This window comes from Passer montanus, unplaced genomic scaffold, assembly GCF_014805655.1.
Source record: "Passer montanus isolate IOZ18808 unplaced genomic scaffold, ASM1480565v1 scaffold16, whole genome shotgun sequence".
Lineage (NCBI taxonomy): Eukaryota > Metazoa > Chordata > Aves > Passeriformes > Passeridae > Passer > Passer montanus.
In genome coordinates, this window is record NW_024363160.1 from 5,245,930 (window position 1) to 5,263,922 (window position 17,993).

Below are 17,993 nucleotides of genomic sequence, written 5' to 3' on the forward strand. Positions count from 1 at the left end.
CTTCGTATATGTAGCAAGAGAGCATTTGACTACATTAAAATTATAAACCCAGTACTCGTAATGAATTCAGTATAAATTTTGACAACTGGCATAAGCTAATACTGGATGCAGTCAGACAACTTAAGTGCTAATTTGCAGCTTGACAAGTTTTGACATGACAAGTGAAATTCTGTTTGCTTTTATACAGATAACCTACTGGAGTCAGTGCAGAAAGTGAGACAGATTTTTGTCTTGACAACTTTTAACATGAGTAAAATTCTCAGTTGTCCTTGCTCAACATGTATTTCCAATGGGTGCTCTTGTCATTGAATTCAGCTGGCTTTGATTCAAACACTATTCTATTTCTGTACTGAGTGAAAAGCAAATGAAAAAAATCGGAACTATAGTAGGTTAGATATAATACTTGAAAAAAAATTGATCTGGGGTAAAAAAAGCCCCAAGGAAAAAAAGACGTGTTTAAAATCACAGTATCTAATAAAAAAAATTAAGTACTGAATAGGGTGATGATAATTTGACTGCAGGACTAAATTAAAAGTATGTAAATGTTTAATTTAACTACAGTGCTGAATTTCATGGGGGTTTGATATTTGATTTGAGAATAATTGCAACATCTATGAATCCTTTTTCATTTTGAGTTAATTATGTAGTCTCATTTTTAATTGATTGCTTTATCCCTTCTGAGAATATTGAGTTGTATGTAATGTATGTTGAGATTCCTTGATATTACTGATGTAATTTTTTCATTACGCTTTGTCTGCATCATTGTAAATGCTTTTAAATAATGTAGAAAAATGTTTAACTAAAAATATTTTGGTACCCCTTTCAAATTAGATTATTATTACCCCAGCTTTCCAAGCATGGTCCTTGAAGCAGAGAGTAACAGGGAAAGTATAGGATCTTTTTTCCTCCTATGGAGTGCAAATCTCAGTACTGTCAGTTCAGCAGTGTGATATGTGTTATCTCACAGAAAATCTCAAGATAACAGAATAATTCCAAAATCTCTACATTTTATTGCTGTTTTTCTTTCTGTTGTGGTGTTACTATCTGTTCTTTCAGATGGTTTTTTGATGCACACCTCAATTGTGTTTGTGCCAAGCGGGACCGTGGCCCTGAGCGAGGCAGTGAGATGGGGTCAGAGCAGGGAGCAAGGGCTGCACTCCCAAGTATGCACTCTCCCTTCTGTCTAGAAATGTGCCAGCTGCTAGCAAGCCATTATTGCCAGTCTGTCTCAAAGAAAATCAATTGGTTCTGTTTCAGTTTGCTTTTGTTTCTCACTCATTGTTTATAACATTCGTTTGTCATTTTTGTCATTTTATAGAGCTTCCAAGAGCAGCTGTCAGGATCTTAAGCAACATGACATTCCTTTTTGTGAGTTTGTCATACACAGCTGAGAGTGCCATTGTCACAGCTTTTATTACCTTCATTCCCAAGTTCATCGAGTCACAGTTTGGCATCCCAGCTTCCAATGCCAGCATCTACACTGGTAAGGCATTGCCACGTAGTGTTACCTTGCAAGGTTGGCTTTGGCTAATGAAATGAGTCAATTAGGAATGAACCAAAATGTGTTCATTCAAACAGGTGATTGGATCCAGCTTTCTGCATTTGGTTAGATGTTCAGACTATTTTTGATGTTTGTTATATGTATTTGGTAAGATGTAAACACATTTATGTTGTTAAAGGGCTGGATTCTTTTTTATTTTTTTGCATAGGCCTAGACAGATGTGTTCTCATTTGTTGAATGTCTCCAAGGGGGAAAAAAATCAACAAAAACAAGCTAGAAAAACCATAGACATGACTGCAGTTTGTGTGCTTTAAAAGATCTCTTAAAACTGTTCTTACTTATTTTCTGTGAATTTTACTTCCTCTTTGATCTTTAAAATATCTTTATCTTTTTTCCCCTTAGTGAAAAGTTGTTTATCTGTCCCATCCTTCAGTTACCTCTCTCCTCCAGGGTAGTGGTTTTCTCCTTATTTACATTGAGACAACAAGCTAGTCTAGTCAGAACTCCCCAAATTCTCTCCTTCCTGTCATTTCAGGAGACCTCTGCTGTACAGCCATGTCCAACTTCTAACATAGCTACAGAGCACAAAATTTTAAAATTCACACTCCTCTATGACTGAGAGAGATGAGAACTTGGCTACTAAAGGAGGCCAAAATATTGTGCAGAATTGGGGCCTGTGTCATGCAAATGAGTTTCCTTCTATCTGTGTCAAAGACATTTGTCTTTTTAATAATCTTTTTAAATTCTTCATCGTGCTTCTCATATAGAATAACTGCTAATTGCTGGGCAGGTTAGTTCTTTGTTCCCTCATACTTCCAGACACTGTGCCCTAGGAATGATGGAGTGGAGTGAATTGTGGGGACACAGGTGAAGTATGGGGTGAAGCTGCCTGGGGGCATCTGTCAAAAAAGGACAAGAAGTAGCAGAAGGAAGAAGGAAAGCATGTAGACCTCACATGGGAAGAATTTGTCACTTGCAGTGGTTGGAAGAAATGCAAGGAATTTCTAGAGTGGTGAGGGGAAAAGTCAGAGAAACACCATGTGGTGCTTTTTATTTGAGAGTTTCTAGGATAAGATTTTCTTCAGGGCATGAAATCCCTGTGTTCTGCATATAAGCAGGAAACATTGATTTCTGGGACTGTGGTGCTCTCTGAAGCTTAGAGTAGCTGCACACACAGGAGTTTTACTCTAATGAGTCTTGATGGGATAGCTGTGCCATAACTTACTTCATTCTCAAGATAAACCAGAAACATTCTTGCCAGAAAAAATACTCAACAGCCAGTACATTAACAGAGGTAAAACCAGCATGACCTTGCCTAAAGTGTAAAGTTATTAACATCTGTTGTTCTCCCTGCTATAAAATACTTGATAAAGACTATTAACATGAACCAGAAAAATAAGATTAAATACATCAGGCTGGATGTGCAACAAGGACAAGTGAGCGCTGCTTCTACAATCCCAGCTCTTAAACTTAGCATTGGAGTCAACAGTTGTTAAATTTATAAATATTATTTGTAGGAAGGATGTGAAAGGGAAACCTGGAAATTCTGTATTAGATTGCTACTAGCTAATAAAGTAAAAGACATGACAAGGTCACAAATTTTCTGGTTAGTAAAAGGAGAATTTACATGTTATTTATGTTTTACATCTATGCTTAATGCACACATTGCCAGTTGATTATATGTGCTTCCTGAATCTCTTCATGTAAAGATTTTGCTGGCAATTTTTTGTCTTCTAAGCAGCAATTCTTTAATTAAGTCCCAATTTCTTTCAGTTTTAAAACAATCCTGGCATTTATCATCATCAAAAAACACTATGTGCCAAATTTCGTGTCTTGAACTTGTGCAGCTTCTACATTTAATTTCTGCTCTTGGAAGAAAAACTGGTTTTGATTCTGTGAAAACTTATTATTTAGAATCTTCCTCCTGAAATTATATTTTCTTCTATAATGTCATTGGTGATGGCAGGATAATTAAGGTGTCAGCTGTTTTTCCCTCTTTTCTTGCTTTCACAATCTCAACATTTTGATAAATATAATGTGCCTTTCACCTTTAGACATATTAGCAGAGAATGAGTATGCTTTGCAATAATTGTAAAGATATTTGCAAGTGATAGTCTTACTGTCTTCTTTAAGACACCAGCATCTCTAACAATTTGGATTATAAAGTTTAACATCTCTGTAGATGCAGCTGCCAAGTAGTAGTTCAAAGTAGTTCAAATTCCATGTCTATGTGGAATGCATCTTGGCAAAGCCTTTAATTAAAGACCTGTCAGTGATAAGCAAAAGACAAGGGAAGAAGAGTGCGAGACATTTGCTGACTTTGCCACCACCTCAGGACCTGACAAGTGGGGACAACCTGGTGATATGTTGCTGTGCCTTATGACTGCAGCAGCAGAGGTTTCATAGGCACATCTTTGTGTCTTACACTTACCCTAATTCTATTGTCTTAATTTTTTAAATTGAGTTTGGTCAGTTTGCGCTCCACATACCTGTGGAGAGCTGAATTGGAATGCTGAGGTAGGAGTTGTGGAATCATGGACTCTAGGTTGGAAAGGACCTCCAAGGTCATCAAGTCCAACCTTTGACCAAACACCGTGTCAATAAACACCAAGTGCCACTTCTGGTCATTACTTGTGCACCTCCAGGGAGGGTGACTTCATGGCCTCCCTGAGCAGCCTATGCCAGTGGTTAACCACTCTTTCTAAAGTCCAGCCTGAACCTCCCCTGGCCCAGCTTGAGGCCATTTCCTCTTGTCCTGATGCAAGTTGCCTGGGAAAGTGCTATTCAGCTTGAGTAAAGTATCCAGAAGGCAGAATTTGCAGCCAGGCTTCAGTGTGCACTCCGAGGTGGGCAGGGTTCTGGGGTCCTGCTTGAGGTTAGTGCTTGTGCTTTGCTGGAATTAATCATGAGAATGGGAGGAGGAAGGTTTGTGTCCAAATCTGGATTTCTTCCAATTTGAGTGGTTAAACTGGACCTATATGTAGCCCTTCTCCCCATTCTAAAATAAATACAAAACAATGTTTCTGCTTGTAAGTACAATAGTTCTCTTATAGTGCTTTGGCTGCTGCTAATATGATAAGGAGGCTTTTATAAATTCTTTGACAACACTCCAGAGGTTTGAAAAGTCTGACTCAGTTTGCTAGTGGAGAATCAGACAATGGAGATCTTAGTGCAGCATTTGCAGTCATCTCATTACAGAATGAAACCAGTATTTATGTTTTATGCCATTTCTGTAGGTCCTCTTTTAATGCTGTCTGAACTTCTTCCTGGCAGGTGTGATTATTGTCCCAAGTGCTGGTGTTGGTATTGTCCTAGGTGGCTACATTATAAAAAAGCTGAAACTTGGTGCAAGAGAGTCTGCAAAGTTGGCTATGATCTGCAGTGGTGTGTCTCTGCTGTGCTTTTCAACACTCTTCATTGTTGGATGTGAAAGCATTAATCTAGGGGGAATAAACATACCTTACACAACTGGGTGAGTATCTTGGGTGATTATCTCTAGCAAAACTAGCTTTTTCCAATCAGCCTGATCTAGAAATGTAAAAAGTGCTGGTAACTGATGTACTGAGAAAGCCACATGTTCAAATGAGAATTTAGTGAGTATTGTGATATAAGCACATGCTGTTAGTGTGTGGCCCTTGTTTTTTTACATCTGGTTTATAATGCAGTTTATGTAGTAACTCACCTTTTTGGGGGGTGAGAAAATGTATTAGAATGGCCTTCAGTAATGCAGAAAAATAAGAATAGTATCCTCTGTAGGTTACTTAGAATTTACTTAGTGTTTCAAAATGTTTTCTGCTTATGAAAAACTGTGAAAAAACAAAATGAATTATGAAGAATGGGTTTATTAATTATCACCTTAATAGTATTTTAGGTCTACAGTCCCTATTTGAGAAGAATCACTTGGGCATGTGCCATTGACATTAGTGGTGTGCACTGCTTCTGAACCCCTTACTAGTTGTGTGAATGCCCTCCAGTGCTTGCTGGATCATCATCAAGACAGCAAGTAGACCATATTCCCTAAAGTTATAGAGAGACTGAAGAGGACTGCAGTGAAGAAGGTGTGCTTGTAGGAAGGACTTGGGAGTGAGGAATTTAGGCTGTGGCATTAAGAAATGCATGGAAAAAAGAAAAAGGATATTTGGAGTGAAGGCAGTGTGGTAAAACTTGAGACATTTTCACTGGAAAGGGATTCTGTAGAAGCCTGATCATGAGCTTTTATTTTCTTTCTTACTTTTTACATGAGATTTTGTTCAAAATTGCATTCTTCATGTAGGTTAAACACAGGAGCAGACTAAGTGTTTATAGAGTGTGAACCTATGTGAAGCAATGTTTTTTCCCTTTGCTTTTCCCTCTGAGGCATGTCTGCCTTTTAATTATGATCAGGTGCTGGGTATCAGTTCCATTTGTATATTTGCTTTTAGGGCTCAGCTCTGGACTCCTAATATTTTGAAGAGAATGTAGAGTGTGGAGCAGGAAAAGAGATGATGAAATGGAGAAAAATTACAGTGGGGCAGAGGGATAGCAGGTGAAAACCAAGGAGGTGAAATGGGAAGCAAGGGAGGAAGAAAAGAGGTACTGTTTACACAGAGAATGTTTTGCATTGCTTGTTGCTGGGTGTTACTACACTGCTGTCAAACCCTAATGCTAGAGCAAAGAAAACCAGCAGCTGAAAGTCAAGAGCTGATGAAAAGCTGTTACTCCTTTGTATTCCTAAGACCTAGAGTTAAAGCTTGCTGCTGAGGGGCTCTCAGGAGACGGAAGTGGCATGGTGATACACCCTCATCTGAGCTTAGTGGGCTGAAGAAGGAGAGAAAAGGGATGGGAAGGGGGTGGAATGCTTTGATTGTCCACCTGCTGTTAATGTTCGTGACAGCCTGTGGGTGTAGATGATGAAAATTAATAAGAATGAAAACATAAATTTCAGATAGGAGTTAATTGAGCTGTGTGGCAAGTCAGAATATCCCTGCCTGACTAACGAGAAGCCTTTACCTTTGTGTTTGGAGAAGTCCCATTTGATTTAAATCTATTTCTAAACTGAAGACAAGGTGTACTATTGTCGTGTAACTCATAGCTTTCATGCTGGATTTGTTAGAGTGTCTGATGCTTTTTTAGTAAGTAATAACATTTGCAGTAAATACATAGCATCAGTTGAAATATGCCTCAATTCACAGCTCTTGTGCAGATCTGCAGTACTTCCTTCCACATTCATGTAATTGTTCTTATTGAGAAAAGAGGTGAGAAATAGTAATGGCAAAATTCTCACAACTTGTTGATGTATATAAACTCTTTGAAATCAGTATAAAAATAATATTGACTGTAATGTCATCAGAAATTGAGAATTTCCAGCACATTACAAAGCATGGTTCAGCTAGATTTTTTTAAACACAGAGATAAAGTCCACATTTATTATCAAAATGATAGTAAAAAGGCAGCACTACACATAAATTAATCTTGAATATCTGATATAGTAAGCATTCTCTTAATTCTCATGATCAGTCATTTGATAGTTTCAAATCACTTACTTAGTAGGCAACTCTTTAACTCAGCCATCAAAGTGGTGTTGGCCATGGAATTAAAAAAGCATGCTTTCATTCTGAATTTAATAAAACACATACTTCATTCTCTACTTTGACTATAGTACAGCATAGGGATGTCAAAGCAGTTCAATGGGCAAGATTGGATAGGGAAAGCAGCAGAACTGCCTGGTTTGGGATAAATGTATTGCATGATGCTCTACCCTAACATAGCACTGCCAGGTCTGTTGTCTGACCTACCTGCACTGGCACCAACTCAGAGATCTCAGATGCATTGGGCAGTGTACACATACCCTGCAGGATAATTTCTGGACAAATATGTTAATTTCTACTGTTTTTTATATATTTAAGCATGCAGTTTTTTTTCTTTGGTGAATTGAGTCCTAGACCACTACTAAGGAGAGGGGTGAACTAGGTTTCAGTTAACACAGAAGTTATGTGCATACCAGTACTCAGAAAAGTAGGCAGTGACATTTCAAACTCAGTATTTTTCTAACTGTACCAGCTGCAAAGTGGATGGGACCTGGAGGCATGCACAGATTAGAATATATTAGAAAGAATTTTCTGCTGTTTTATATTGGGTACAAGCAGTTTTGCTGTTGCTGGCATGTCATCAGCATTTCTGTTCTCAGGAAGATCAAGGGCACCTCTGTATTGTACATCTCAGCATTTCAGAACCTATTGCTCCTTGTCCCAGCCTTGTTCTGAGGGTGTGTTTGAATTGCAGTGTAAGGAACCTTATGTCAAACCACAATATGGCATCCCTTCTCTTGCACCAAAGCAGCATCCAGGTGGGAAGTCCTGAATGAGCAAATGGTCTGGACAAGAGTCCAGATGGCTTTTAAGTATTTCTAAGGAGAGAAGCTCCACAGCCTCCCTGGGCAACCTGTGTCACCACCCAGTCACCTTCACAGTGAAAACTGTTTCCTGGCGTTCACAGGGAACCTCCTGTTTTTCAGTGTGTGCCCATTGCCTCTGATCCTGGCACTGAGTACCACTGAAAAGAGCCTGGCTCTGTCTCCTTTGCATCCTCCCTTCACATATTTATAGCATTTATGAAATCCCCCTGAGCCTTTTCCAGGCTGAACAGTCTCAGCTCTCTCAGCTTTTCCTCAGAAGAGAGATGCTCCAGTCCTTCCATTATCTTACTGGACTTTCACTGGTCTCTCTCCAGTAAATCCATGTCTGTCTTTTACTGAGGAGCCCAGAACTGAGCCCAGCACTGCAGGTATGGCCTCACCAGTACTGAACAAAAGGGAAATCAGAGATCAGCTGCTTTGTTTTATTCCAGACCTGCCTCTTGCAGGTATTGTCGTATAAGTCAGCTAAAACAGCCTCCATGGTGAGCTTACTCATAGTGACAGATTCCTGGATTAGTTCAGTTCCCTCTCTCACATTTCTGATATGTAATGAATCAACATAGTCTCTTTTTGATTGCTTTGTGTTGTTTTGTTGCAAGTAGAGTTTAGTTAAAGCGTGCAATTGGCTTACTGAGGTATTTCACATAGAAAATACTTATATTCTTCCTCTTCTATCAACAGTGTGTGTTTCTGTTATTCTTGTATCTATTTCAGTCCAATCAGCCAGTGGTATCCCTTAATTTGAAAGCAGTGACTAATTGGATCAGAACAATAACAACAAAGAAGGAATCCAGCTAACACAGTGAGAGGGTCCCTTGTTTGACAGCTACACAAAAACTGCATCATTGCTGCAATTCCAGCTGCTTGCCAACAAGGAGACTGCAGATCTCTGCCATCCAGAATGTCCTTCAATACCAAACCAAAAATACTGCTGTCAAATTAGGATAATCCTTTTTATCATATAGCTCAATATTAAGATTACAGAAACTATGTGGTGAGGTTATCTCCTTCCCTTTGTATTTCCTTGCTCGTCTAGGTTACTACAGTGGTATCAATAAAAACATGGGCAAAATCAGTTATTTGTTTAGCTCTTACCAAAATACAGTTTGACTTCCTTTTTTTAAAAACTGCATTTCATTTAAATAGTGACCTTGTGCAAAGAGGGTCCACTTTTTTTTACCCAGTATATGTTCATTGACTGTCAGTACAGTGACGTTCCTGTCCAAGTATGTGAAATAACCAGTCACAGCTCAAAAAACTCTGGCAATAAATCTAATTTTTTATTTTCCCTTTTCTCACTTTACTCCTATACCACAAACCTTCCCTGGAGTAATAGTTGGAGAGAAAAACATGACTTAGAAAAAAATGTTAGAAACTAGACTCCTTTACATTGTTAATCACATGTAAGAAAGGTCTTCTCTTTATCAGCTTTGCTAGCATTGTGTCATGGAGACACAGAACAGTCTCCCTGAGAAGTGAACAAATGCAATTTGGCAGATGGGGTTCTGGGTTTTGTCCCAGCACGTGTTTAGAAAACTTGCAGTTGAATCTTATTGATGGAAGAGCAGCATTTTTGTAATTGAAAGAATAGTTCAGGAAGTGCTGTCGTTTGGGGCTGGTTTCTGTTTGTGTGCTGGTGGTGTCCTTGGCAGCTCAGGTGCAGCAGTGTTGCAAGTTGGCAGTATCTGCACCTGCTCAAACAAGCAGAGCAGCTCTTTCTCAGACATCCCATGTTTCTACAGCAGCTGCTGCATTGAGACTAGCCAGCTTTTCCCACAGATCAGCCCATGAGCAGGATGTACTAGCTTTGGTGCAATTTCTCTAAGAACCTGCTCTTAATGGCTGATGCAGGTAAATCTGTGATGTGCTGTAATTCAGGGATAAATGCTTTGTTTTCCTCTGTCGAGAGTAGGCAGCCTTCCAGGGCCAGAAGGCAGGATTAATAGAGTGCTTTGGTTCAGCTTACTTCCAGAAAAATGCATACCTTCAAGAAAAAGTGATTCCTTCCTGAAAGTAGTGTTCAAGAAATCTGTTGTAGTATGTGCTGTACAGTTCATCCCATATGATGAAAATGGGATTACAGAGACACATGTTAGTAGAGATTTCATGTCCCCAGCATCTGAAACTCCTTCATTCTTCATTTGTTTCCCATCACTGAAAAAGGAGTGAACAATGAGTGAAGAGTGAAGGTAATGAAAATTAAAGCATGAGCCTCTTACAACTGTCTGATAATGAACTTTTGAGAGTGCAGTTAATAGATGATTTTGTGTGCAAACCTCTCTGTGTGCAAGGTATTTGATCTAAACAACAAAAAGAAATTCCACAAATAAGCCTTACAGTGATATGCTGAGGACAAAAGGTGATGAAAGCTGGAGAGACAGAGCTTGCAGTAACTTGTTATTAATTTGAGTATATTTGTTTTGTGTGTCTGTAAACTTCAGTTGTCTTCCAGGACAAACAAAAAAATGCGCCTGAGATTAAATTACCACAGTGGTCTCAGTTCAGTTTCCAGTTTCATACTTCTCATTTCTTGGATGCCTGATTTCATTCACCTTTTTTTTAAAGCTGATTTCCTAACCTCTGTGTCATGGTAATATTCAGCAGTGCAGCTGAAGTTTACATAGCTGAAGTTAGCTATGTAAGCAGAGCAGGATAGAGAATGTGGAACAGCCCTACCCATCTGTTCCTGAGAATGGTTTTAGGTGGTGGAGGCATAAGAGATCAGAAAAATTTGTGCTGCAGGGTGAGAGAGGTTGGAGAGTGGAAGCAGAGCTGTGCCTTTCCTGGCAGACTGGGCTGTCCCTGAACCTGATCCTGTGCAGTGTGGCAAAGCCCTGATGTCAACAGGAGCACGGTACAAGGGTCTCCCTGTCAGGTTGTGGAGTCTTCTTATGCTGAGTATTCAGCCATCTGGGACATCCAGCTCAGCAGGCTGACTAGGATTTCGTAAAACTCCAAAAATGCTGCCTCTTCTGTTGGTGTGAAAAGCTTTTGTCACTGTGCTGCTGAAATTTGTATGTTCCTGAGGAATGTTTTGGTGATTTGCTGGTTTTTTCCCATTGGACAAAAAGTTCTGTTGAGACATTACTGGAAAAATCTGCCCGTTGCTATATGATGTGTTGCTGCATACTCTTTGCTGAAATCCAGCAGGATATAATATTACAAATTTCAGCTGATAGCTGGGAACGTGACTGAACCACTACCAGTCCTGGATATTTGACTTCCTTCTCAAGCTGCAACTTGTTTCTAAAAGTGTACCTTGTTTGTTTATAGAGCAAGAAACAAAACACTCAGAAAGGCTTTGGTAAGCATCCAGCTAGACCATCAAGTGTAAAGTAGCTCCAAGAGCTAAATCTGTGAACCTGATTTTGTGTGATCAGTAGACAATCAATAAATATTTGAAAGCTGCTTAGTAATATTTAATTGTCTGGAGAAGTGCACAGCTGGGAAGACAAGCATATTCAGCAAAAGCAAATAGTGGTGTATAAATACAAGGAAACCAGTCAAGTGGAATGCTCTGAGCAGCAGTCATGCTACTGAGTGCCACTAACAACAGGAGGTGAGGTGACACACAGCATGGGTGACAGTCGCTGTGTGCAGAATGGCTCCTGAGCCAAGCCTCTGGTCTAGTCAGGGGCAGAAGATGGGAACAGAAGAATATTCCTTGTGGTCCCTGGGGTAGCTGGGATGCAGTAAGTCTGCTGCTAGTTGTGTTTATCTTCACACTGGCCTTGCCCAGACATGAAGACAAGCCAGCAGCAGCCCTTGTGAGGGCAGGCATGACAGTCTGTGAGCATGTGTACAGGATCTTGAGGATGCAGCCACAAACCCAACCCAGATTCTGTTCAGCTCCTTCCTGGCCGAGGAGGTGCTGAAATTCCCTGCATATCTGCTCAAGAGCAGAGGTACTTGAGGTAGTTTTAAACAGCAGTGGCCATTGAGCAGTACTGACAGAAAGACAGAACAAACAAGACAGAACATTTAATTCAGTATTACACTGTAGTGCCCAGTGTGGAGTGGTTGTGCATTCCTGTGTAATTCTCAGACATTAGTATGGCTACCAGTTCTCAAGGACTACTGAAGTGAAGTAAGCTGCTGTTTGCATTTTGGCCAGAGCTCTCAAAGACCAGGCATAGATTTGTGTAGTTTTAGGGAGCCATGTAGGTGCAGGTGTTTAAGCTGTGTGTCCTTCACTCAAGGATGGGAAAGAAGCATTTGAAATATGTCCAAATCCATAAGGGATTTAGGCTTTGGCCACATTTTGGGGAATGGTCTAGGGAGGCAGAGTGGTGAATCATTTACAGACATTTAGTAAAAGCATAGCAGTCTTCCAGATCTAGAGAGCTTCCTGTAAGTTTCACATATTTGTAATACATAAGTCATACAAGCATTGTTTTCTGAACAGCTGTTGGTATGTCAGAAAAGATGCCTATTAGTTCACATTAGTTAACAGAGTTCTCATATCTTGTCACTGAATCTTTCATTAGTAATCAACAAGAAATTACTACAGCTTAGAATAATTGATATATAAAATAGTGGTGTCTTACTTCATAGAGAGAAAAAAAAAAGGGAAAAACACACCTAGCCAAATATGATACAAATTTTAAACTTTAGTATCATTTATTTTATTGTGTTTTTAGTTGATGGGAAGGATGACCTGGGTATTCTATATTGTTTAAGTCATATACATAACTTAGAGTTAACACAGTCTTTATCTAATAACCAACTCTCAGCTCCAGAGTTAATGAGTAGGATGTTTGCTCCCTCTGTACAGGAGAATATGGATATCTGTGTGTGCTCTACTAGCATGTTCTTTTTTCTTTCTTCAGTCCCACTCTTGCCATGGCCCACAGGAATCTGACTGGAAGCTGTAATGTTAACTGTGGATGTAAGATTCATGAGTACGAGCCTGTCTGTGGATCAGATGGAATAACTTATTTTAATCCTTGCCTAGCTGGCTGCATCAGTGGTGGAAACCACAGCACAGGGGTAAGTGCTTCACCCCCCGTCCACACACAACCCCTGAGTAGCCCCGTGGGACCTGATCGAAGACTTCTCTGTTCCTAGCTCAAGCATCCCTCCTCTGAGCTTCAGAGAAGTTCTCTGCAGGTGACTTGTCCATCTTTGAGCCTTTCCATTATTTGAAAGACTGGCAATGCTGTTATTGCATGGTGCCAGCCCACTTCCTTTAGTTATCCCCCTTTGAGGCACAAGTTCATTTGTACTTAGTGAATCCTCCAGCTGAGTGAGTGCAAATGCCGTGGGATAGGGAGGGCTGGTGTTTCCTGTACAGACCCCAAAGACCTGTGCCTGCTGTTCCTGCAGGGCTTGGAGAGGGTTCCTTGGGTCAGTGTCATCTAACTCAGCTTTCTGCCAACATAGGCAGCCATGTCAAACTGTCTTTCTTCAAGCTCAGTCTTACCTTTTAAAGCAGTTGGGGGTTTTTTGTGATTCCCTGTCTGAATTGAAGGAAGAACTTAACTCATCAGGTAGTTGGAAGTGTTTTAAACTTGTTTAAAGTCATTGGTGTTTGTGTCAGCCTCATCATTTTGCCCAAGTACCTCTTGCACCTGCACCAGTGCACTGATAGGTCTGTGGTTTGCCTGGCTAGGTAGACTGCCCATGTATTCTGCTCCTGTAAAACAGTTTGACCAGTTCTACAGCCTTTTTCTAAACCTCTTCCAGGGTAAATGAAGGTTGTCATCAAACGGAAGTAACAAGAACTTAAAAGATGTCAGTAATCCACTTTCTTTCATGGAAATACAATGCTTGTTACAACCCAGAATTATAGTTATGCTGAACTGGAGAAGGACATCCTGCTGGTAAACCAAACCATGGAAATTTTCTGTGGCCTGGAAACCATGGCAGTTTCCAGGGCTGGGCACAAGAAGACAGTTGAAAAGTAAAATCTGACTTAGGTAGTAACAGAGCATTATGGTCATATGAGTTTCTTTTAAAAATGAACTCTTAAATTCTTAGGTTACAGAACTATCCTTTAAAAAAGGATAATTAAGAAAGACAAGAAGTAATGTAAACACTGACTTTCTTAGGGCTTGATTGTGCTTTCCAGAAAGCTTACTTAAAACATGTCAGTCTCCCAATTTGCAGTCGTGAGCCAGCCTGTGAAGCAGGAGGCTGTTAGGTCCAGCACTGTGTTTTTTCAGGTCACCTGGATAATGGTCTGAAAAAGCATGTTTATACATAGATGCCACTGAGAACAGATTAGTTTCCCTTATTTTTTTTTCTTTTTTAGATTATCTTGCTGGTTTTTAGTAGAAAATTGTTTTGACCAATCGGAAGAGCCTGCGGTGTGAGCCTGTGGTTAAATTTCAGTGTCTATATAATCTAATTTGTGCTTTCCTGGACTGAGACAGGCTTGGTCTTTGTTGCATTTCATCTGATATTGAACTGGCACTATTAATTTATTTAGTAGGGAAATACTTTGGGAGTGTGTGCTCTACAGATTCTTAAACCATAAGATGCAATAACATGTTTCAAAAAAGATGCTTCATGGCCTGAAGTTTTAACTCAGCGGCTAATGGTGAAGAGAATAGGGCTGACATTGTTTGAAAAAGGTACTTTTCTGGATTGCATAATCCTTCTTGTATGGTGCTTTTAGAAACAAAAAAAAAGTAAGTTAATGCCACTGTATAACACACAAAATGTTGCTAAGGTATAATATTTGGATTTAAGTTTATTTTCAAAATGAACCATTTAAAAGTTCAAACGAAGAGGAAAGGATACCAGTGTACTGTTATATATATTCCTATACTCTTAGTATTTCTGTCATGCTATGTCTGTCTCATTTAATACACAGACTTAGTTTCACTGGTGATGAAAAAAGATTGTGTGGTAAGGAGGTCTAACTTCTGTTGAATTCCTATTTGTCATTTGCATTTGGAAGCAATAAAGAGTTCAGGGTGATGTACTGCAGAAAGAAATCAGGTACTTATGTGATGTTAGAGTGGAATGCTGCCTTTGGAAACCAGAATCTGTCATTGGATTTCTTTTTAAGTGATGTTGGGCAAGTCAGTTAAACAGAACTTCTGCCCGTTGGTCATTAGTCTTGTGTTCTTTGTGTTCTGGGTGATGAACATGAGCAACAAACAGAAGTGTCACTGTAGATGGGCTGCCTAAATCTGTATTGAAGGTGTGAAAAGTTGCATTTAGAATATATTTAGTTGGGTATAATGGAAAATGTTCCGAAAAAAAAGGATTCCAATTGTCTCAAATTAATCACCCATGTTTGTGGAACCTTTGATCCATTTCAGTTACTTAATTGCAAAATAGAGATAACATCAATACTTTATAATTGTTTTGAAGATAAATGACTCTTTTTTGAAAGAGTTAAGCTGTAATAGCGAGTGTTGTAAAAAATCCAAATGAAACAGGAGTCCTTCCATCTTTGTAGTGGAATATTCTTAGTCTGAGGAAAAAAAAATACCTAAAGTCACATTTTGAAAGTAGGAGGAAAAATGTTGGATAAATAGATACATTATTAAGATGTTCAGCTAAATCCCATAGGGGAAAAAAGTCTGAGGCTACATGATGGCATGGATGCACATAAACATATACATTAAAATTTACAAACTACCATGATTTGGGTATGTCTTGATGCCTAAGTGCTTAAATTCATTATCTTATGATGATTTTGAATCTTCTGTGCCTGTGTGGCCCAAGGTTTGATGAATGCAAAAATTGAAACAGAAAGCTTCTTCCTGTAACATCACATATGTCCTGGCCATTTTCTTCTGTAGCTGGAATACACTGGAATATACTGATGTGCTTCACACCCCTTTGCCGTACAACAGATGAAAACAGAAGTAGCATAAAGGGGAAAGAAGGCTATTTCTGATCTAGCTCTTCTTCCTCTTGTTCAAATCACAGTCCTGTTTGCCTGTGAAATGCTATTCTTTATTCAGTCTCTTCATCTTAATTTCATTCTCTTTGTCCATTCAGGAATCTCTCAGTGAGTCCTCCAGTCTCACTCTTTTAGTTTCTGCTTTCCCTTTATTCTCTGTTTTTGCTCCTGCCAGATCTACTCTTACATCCAGATGGAAGGTCCTGAGCTTCAAGCACGAAGTGCAGCGTGTTGCTCTTTGGCCAGATCTGGGTAGCCTTCCATTAACATGGCAGAAGACACTGCCTGAATATGAAAGTCAGCAGCTTGCTGAATTTCAGAGTATGGCATTTTCACTGCTGCCTGAAGAGCATTTCCTCACATTTTTTGTAGTACAATAGAAACAATATTTTTCTCCAGCCTCCCTGTCAGAAGTGATTGAATTGTTTTGTCAATATTTCCCAAATATGTTCCAGATTTTTAAAAATAAGCTCAGACTAAATAAAGCAATGGAAAGACAACCTCCTCACAGAGAGTCCTGGCCAGCTTTAAAAATACTTGGAGATGTAACTTTGCTTGTGCTTGGGGTAATGATGCTCAAGGCAGAAGATTCTCAGTTGAGAGGTACTAGGATTGTTGTACGATGTCTCTTTGCAATGTCTTTCTTACAAATATTTTTCACGTGGAAATGTTCTGTTTTGCTCTCCCAGGTCAGAAATTACACAGAATGTGCCTGTGTGCAGAGTCGCCAGGTGATCACTCCGCCCACAGTGGGCCAGCGCAGTCAGCTGCGGCTGGTGATTGTCAAAACCTACCTGAATGAGAACGGCTACGCTGTGTCTGGGAAGTGCGACCGCACCTGCAACACCCTCATCCCATTCCTCATCTTTCTCTTCATTGTAACCCTTATAACTGCATGTGCCCAGCCATCAGCAGTCATAGTGACACTCAGGTGAGAACTCCCTGATGTTTCCCAAGGATTTTTGCCATGCCTGCTATCACCAGTGCCTGTGAAGCTTGTGTATCCTTAAAAAATGAATAGAATCCTTGTGTAGCTTTAAAAAGCGAAGGGATGACAGGGATAGGGTGAAATCTGTTAGTATTTAGAATATGTAATATGATAATCAATAATCCACTTTAGGAAACATGAAGTGTGCAGTAAATTCCAGGTGCTATAAAGAGAAAACAAGCACAGCATCATGGAAGAAAATGATTGCTCTTGGAAAATTTTCAGCCTTCCTAGAGCAATGGTTTGGATTTTCAAATGTAAATGAATAAGTTAAATATTCAAAATTAGCCTTTTCTCATTCTTAAAATTGCTCATTCCTGCCACATGCCTGGTTTTGAGTCTTCCTTTTTTATCTTATATCACAAGAATTTTGAACTTTTTCTGCAGTTAGTGGTGTTATTTCTCCTACTCAAGAATAGAGAACAACAGAGCCTTTGTAGGAAAAAGGCAGTAGCATTTATTTGTCAATTTGAAAAAAAAAATCATATTTTTGGATTGACTTTTCCCATCTCTGCCGTCTAGTTTGATAAACATAATCATTCCCTGTAACATCTTTGTCCATTTAAAACATAGTTCCTGTAAGAGAAGTTCTGCTGATTTTTAAAGAACAGTGAGCTGAAAAAATATAATATGGTCTACTGCTAAAATAATATTGTATTTGTTTAATCTGTGTTGCTGCTGTTTAAAGAGAAGGAGGAAATAGAGGAAAATGATATAATTATTTGCTAGAATTTACAAAGCATACCTGTAAGCATTGGTTCTGCTGGTAACAGGAGGACAAAGAATGGTTTAAAGATGTCTGTTTGGTTTGGGATCTGAAGCTGAAGAGCGGAGCTCAGAGTTGAAGAAGTTCTTTTCAGATGAAGATGAGTTGGAAAATAAAAAAAATAGAGCAATATAGTTCAGTTGGAAGGGACCTACAATGAGTACAGAATCACAGAATCTGAAGGGGTTTGAAGGGACATTAAAAATTTCCTAGTTCCAACCTGCTGTCATGGACAGGGACACCTTTCCTAGACCAGCTGGCTCAGAGCTCCATCTAGCCTGACGCTGAACTCTTCCAGGGATGGGACATCCACCACTTCTCTGGGCAATCCTTCCAGTGCCTCACTCCTTTCACAGTGAAAAATTTTCTCCTAATATCTAATCTAAACTTTCTCTCTTTCAGTTTGAAGCCACTGCCCCTTGTCCTGTCCCTACATGCTCTGGTAAATACTCTCTCTAATCATCCAGTCCAACTGCCTGACCA

General features: G+C 39.5%; 1 protein-coding gene across 1 annotated transcript in view; it reads left to right on the forward strand.

The window, feature by feature from the left end:
• The window catches only part of SLCO5A1 (solute carrier organic anion transporter family member 5A1), a 139,948-nt gene that overhangs the window by 111,481 nt on the left and 10,474 nt on the right, over positions 1 to 17,993 (forward strand). The window contains exons 7-10 of the mRNA XM_039702772.1: positions 1,319 to 1,483; positions 4,775 to 4,973; positions 12,725 to 12,884; positions 16,446 to 16,687. Coding sequence (XP_039558706.1) covers positions 1,319 to 1,483; positions 4,775 to 4,973; positions 12,725 to 12,884; positions 16,446 to 16,687 — 766 coding nt within the window. The remainder of the gene's footprint in view (positions 1 to 1,318; positions 1,484 to 4,774; positions 4,974 to 12,724; positions 12,885 to 16,445; positions 16,688 to 17,993) is intronic.